General features: G+C 41.3%; 2 protein-coding genes across 2 annotated transcripts; both read right to left on the bottom strand.

Annotated features, from left to right (window-relative positions):
• Nucleotides 1-444: 444 nt before the first annotated feature.
• On the bottom strand, nt 445-2942 carry LOC117113514. The gene is made up of 2 exons (XM_033256864.1): nt 1694-2942; nt 445-1286 (listed from the first exon to the last, which is right to left on the bottom strand). Exons 1-2 carry the CDS (start codon nt 2940-2942, stop codon nt 445-447), a joined length of 2091 nt encoding a protein of 696 aa, XP_033112755.1.
• Nucleotides 2943-3528: 586 nt separating this feature from the next.
• LOC117113515 lies at nt 3529-4419 on the bottom strand. The gene has a single exon (XM_033256865.1). It carries the CDS (start codon nt 4417-4419, stop codon nt 3529-3531), a length of 891 nt encoding a protein of 296 aa, XP_033112756.1.
• Between the last annotated feature and the right edge of the window lie 184 nt (nt 4420-4603).

Genomic DNA, 4603 nt, shown 5'->3' with positions numbered 1-4603 from the left:
GTCAAGGCTTGATACTTATGTTTAATTAATATGCCATCTAGAATTCTTCTTGTTACTCCGATCATTCTCTCCCATGATCCTCCCATGTGAGAGGCATGTGGAGGATTTAAATGCCACTCAGCATTGTTCTTAAGCAAATACGTTTGGACTGTATCATCTCCAATTGCACCAATGAAATTAGACCCCTGATCAGATCTAAATACCTTAACTGCTCCTCTGATGGCTATTAGTCGCTTCATCGCATTTATAAATGAAGAACTACTCATCGTCTCAATTACTTCAATGTGGATGGCTCTTGAGGTAAGGCACGAAAACATCACAGCCCACCGTTTATTTAAAGCTACTCCTCCTCTCGTTCTTCTGGCTGTCACTTCCCACGGCCCGAAACGATCGACCCCTACACTGGTGAAAGGTGGGACACATGTAATCCTATCACTGGGTAAATCAGCCATACGCTGGATACTGAGCTTTCCTCTTAACTTTCTGCAGGTTACGCAATGATGGATGATAGACGATACGATAGACTACCCAATACCCAGCTTCTCTCACTGCTCCTTCAGTAAACTGTCTGCCCTGGTGATATATATTATGGTGGAAGTGTCTTACTAGTAAAGTTGCAATGTGACACTTACCCGGTACGACAATAGGGTGCTTCATGATAATTGGAAGAGTCGCCTTCCTAAGTCGCCCACCAACACAGATTAACCCATCTTCATTAAGCATGGGAGCCAGTGATAGTATTGATGAGTCGTTGGGTAGCGGTTTGCTGCTTTTCAGGCTTCTCAGTTCTCGTTGATAGAATTTTTCTTGATAAGAGACAGTCTCTGCTCTCTGTTTTAGAGCTATATCATTCAGACGGCAATGGTGCCACCCTTTGCAATGATCATCGTTATTTTTGTAGTGGAATGAACAAGCCACATGTATAAGTAGAGTAATGGGCCTAATCAAGCTTTCCCAAGATGAAAACTTGTTGGCTCTTTCCAAAAGGCAAAATTCATGTACATTTGTCTTCATAACAATCACTTTGTCCTCTTGTCTGAGTTCTTTATCCTGTTGAGGACTTACCAAGCGAAACCATTCTGGTACATCTACATTGAATACTGAACAATGAGGACCTTTAAGCCATGGACAATCTTTCATGTTTCGTGCAGCTACCTGGCATGTCCCATGGTCCGCAGGGTTCTTGCTTGTATGAACGTACTTCCATTGATGGGGATCAGAAAATTGCAAGATTTTAAACACCCTGTTTGCTACGTATGTATGAAAACGCCTAGTTGTGTTGTTTTATTATTATTATTATTATTTATTCTTTCTTTATACTGCAGGCACTTTCAGTACTAGTGCACTGATTTTCAAAGTGGTACAGTAGATATCTTAAAAACAGGATACTATAAAAGGAATCAAATTTATAAATAAAAAATATAAACAAACATAAAAACAAAAATCAGTCATAGAGAAAATTCAATGCAAATCTTGTGTAATAAGGAAATTTTTAAATGTATGAATTGACATTTCTTTAAAGTTAATTTTTAGTTCATTTGGAAGTTCATTCCAGCTTTTGGATGAACGGTAAGTAAAGGTTCTTTTGCCATGGGAAATATTCCAAGTGGGGACAACTAAATTGTTATGGGTTTGGCTACGTGTGCCTTGAGAATGGGTAGTATTATTAAAGGTAAATTTTGAGGATAAATATGGTATCCTAAGACTACCTTGCTGTCCGAATGATAGGTCACCTCCTGAGAAGGTATATCGACTTCAGCACAGATTACTTTTGCTATCTCTATAGCCAATACGGCTGCACACAGCTCCAGTCTAGGGATTGTGTGTCCCGCTTTTGGTGCTAACCTCGACTTACCAAAGACAAAACCTGTGTGTCTCTGTTCACCCTCTTTACTGAACAAGTAGGCTACGGCGGCAACTGCTACGTCCGATGCGTCGCAAAACACATGAAGTCCAACCATTTCACCAAAGGTAAGTGGGTACGCACGTGGTACTGAAACGTTTTGTAGTTCTTTTAAATCATTTTTCCAAGATTTCCATTCTTGAAGGTAACAACCTGGCAACTCTTCATCATTCTTCAATGGAGGAGCAACTTCTGCATGCCCTTTATTGATAACTCCATCCATGAAATCAAGCATGTGTTGTTTTTTAAGAGGATTTCTGTCCATGCTTTTCCTGAGTATTTGAGCTCGCGACCATGCTTGCTCTCTATTATTTGGGAGACGTTCTCTTGGCTTCTTGAAAGGCAGCGGTGCTGTCCACTTGTCATCCCGAAGTCCGCCTTCCTTCTCCATGATTTCAAGAAACTTTCTTTCTTCAACTGATAGACTGCGGAAATCAACTTTGTCATCAAATAATGTATGGATTTGAAATGTATTCGGACACGGTTGTAAAGTTGTGGGCCTACCAGTTATGAGTACCTGTGTGCGAAGTGTAGAGATAGTTTTTGGCCTATGAACTCCATTAAGACAAACTTCTCCAACAACTACCCATCCCAGATCCAGCCTCTGAGCCCATGGTGCTTTGTTGGGCCCATTGCATGTCTCTCTAACCTTATGTACTTGCGGGACATCACGTCCTAACAACAGCAGCACATTACTACCCTTATTCAAAGGTGTGATCTGTCCTGCTATGGACTTCAAGTGAGGAAAGGCCATCGCTACCTCAGGTATAGCAATCTCCGACATATTTCCTGGGATTTCCGCACATTCTAGCAAGCTTGGTGCTTCTATCTTGGTCGCCCCATCAAGAGATTCTACAATAAGACCACTCAGATTTCTTCCCTTGGTTTCTCTTTCCCCATTACATGTCTTCATGGTGTAGTTTGACCATTCTCCAGAAACTCCCAACATATCAAAGATTCTGGTATCTGCTAATGATTTGTTGCTCTGATCATCAATGAGTATATAAACTTTGACTCTCTTGTTAGGATTCTTTGCCATGTACACAGTGGCCAAACATATTTTCGCACATGAACGTCCTACTCAATCTCTGCATATTTCCATACAGCTGCTGGTCACAGGTTTTGTAGTAGCAGTGGTATTTGCTTGTGCTGGAATTTGAGTTGTCTGTTGTTCACGATTATGGATATGCATCACTCCTAGGTGTCGGGGGCTACTGCAAACTCCACACTTGATCTCGGCTTTACACTCCCTTGCGAAATGAGTCATAGATGCCAGACATCTGAAACACACCTTGTGCTTCTTTATAAACTGCTTTCTTTCAGCATCGGACTTTGATAGGAATGTTCTGCATTTTATAAACGGATGCGATCCTTGATGGATGGGGCACATGAAGACAACTTCTCCATTGACACCGCTTTCTACAGTAGTTTGCCTTACGATGACCGTCGTACGTTTAGGCTTCACTTCCATTCTCAGAGTTTCCATTCCTGTGGCTGTCCTTCCTACAGCTCCAAAAATTGGGTCATTGACCTTCTTAGCTTCCTTTTGCACAAATTTTACAAAGTCCCTGAATAGGACAGGCTTCTTGTTTTCCTTTAGGTTCAATGCTATATTCCGCCATCTGTCATGTAGGTAGACTGGTAGTTTGAACATTAACCTCTTCAAGTGTTCGGGATACTCCAAAATTTTGCTTGCATTTACATGCTCTGCAGCATTCATGCATTCTACTAGGAAAGGCATATTCATCTAGAGCCTTTGGTTCTCCTGGCCTAATAGTAGGCCATTCTAATGCTTTCTTTATGTAAGTGCTTGCGATGACTTCGTTGTCACCATATCTGTCTGAAAGTTGATCCATAGCCGCTTGATAGGCTTTTTCACTGGGAAGATGACTGAAACCACAAACAACCTTGTTGGCCTCCAAATATGTCATTCTCTCTTCACTAGTATCAGTATTTGATACTATTCTACTTTTGAATTGCCTGATAAATTTAGGAAAATCGATGGGGTTTCCAGAAAATCGTTTAACTTCATGTTTTGGCTTCTTCATATTTTTCACGATCTCACTTAATCCAATGCAAGTTTCATTGGATGATGGATTAATCTGCTTTTTGACATACTCCATTGGTGAGGGATTAATTCCTCCGCAATCAGCTACTGAGCATTCTGGTGTGACATCCAATGCTGGCATTGGTGTTGGTATTATATTATTGCTGTTAGGCAATGCCATTACGTACTCAGACACTCTCTTTGTAGGCTCTTCTGCTGGCAGGCTACGTAACTCAGTTCCACTATGACTTTTAATCTCGTCGTCAAGCACTGATGCCCTAGCCTCGGCTGCTGCCAGGGATTCCTCTCGCTGTAGGCGTTCCAATTCCAATTGCGCTTTTAACGCCTCTATTTTTGCTTCTGCCTTTTTCTTTGCAAAAGCTGTCCGTGCAGCTTCCATCGCTGCATCAGCACGGGCTTGTGCCGCTGTCAGTTCAAGTTGACTCAGTTTACTAGTTGTGCTCGACATCTTCCGTAGTAGATCTCGTATACAGCTTTTTACTATAAAGGACGCAAATGACTGACTCAAAATTGCTCCTCTAGTATAACCCTTTTATTGCTTGTTCACAAACCCTGTTTGATTACTCACATTTGTTTGCGTGGTAACTGTAAATAACAATAAAATTACATACTGTATCATCATGTCATTAATC

Source organism: Anneissia japonica, unplaced genomic scaffold (assembly GCF_011630105.1).
Source record: "Anneissia japonica isolate Jap-2015-1 unplaced genomic scaffold, ASM1163010v1 scaffold17660_len4583_cov97, whole genome shotgun sequence".
NCBI lineage: Eukaryota > Metazoa > Echinodermata > Crinoidea > Comatulida > Comatulidae > Anneissia > Anneissia japonica.
The sequence above is the reverse complement of the archived record's forward strand: the minus strand, read 5'-3'. Positions and strand labels throughout refer to the sequence as shown.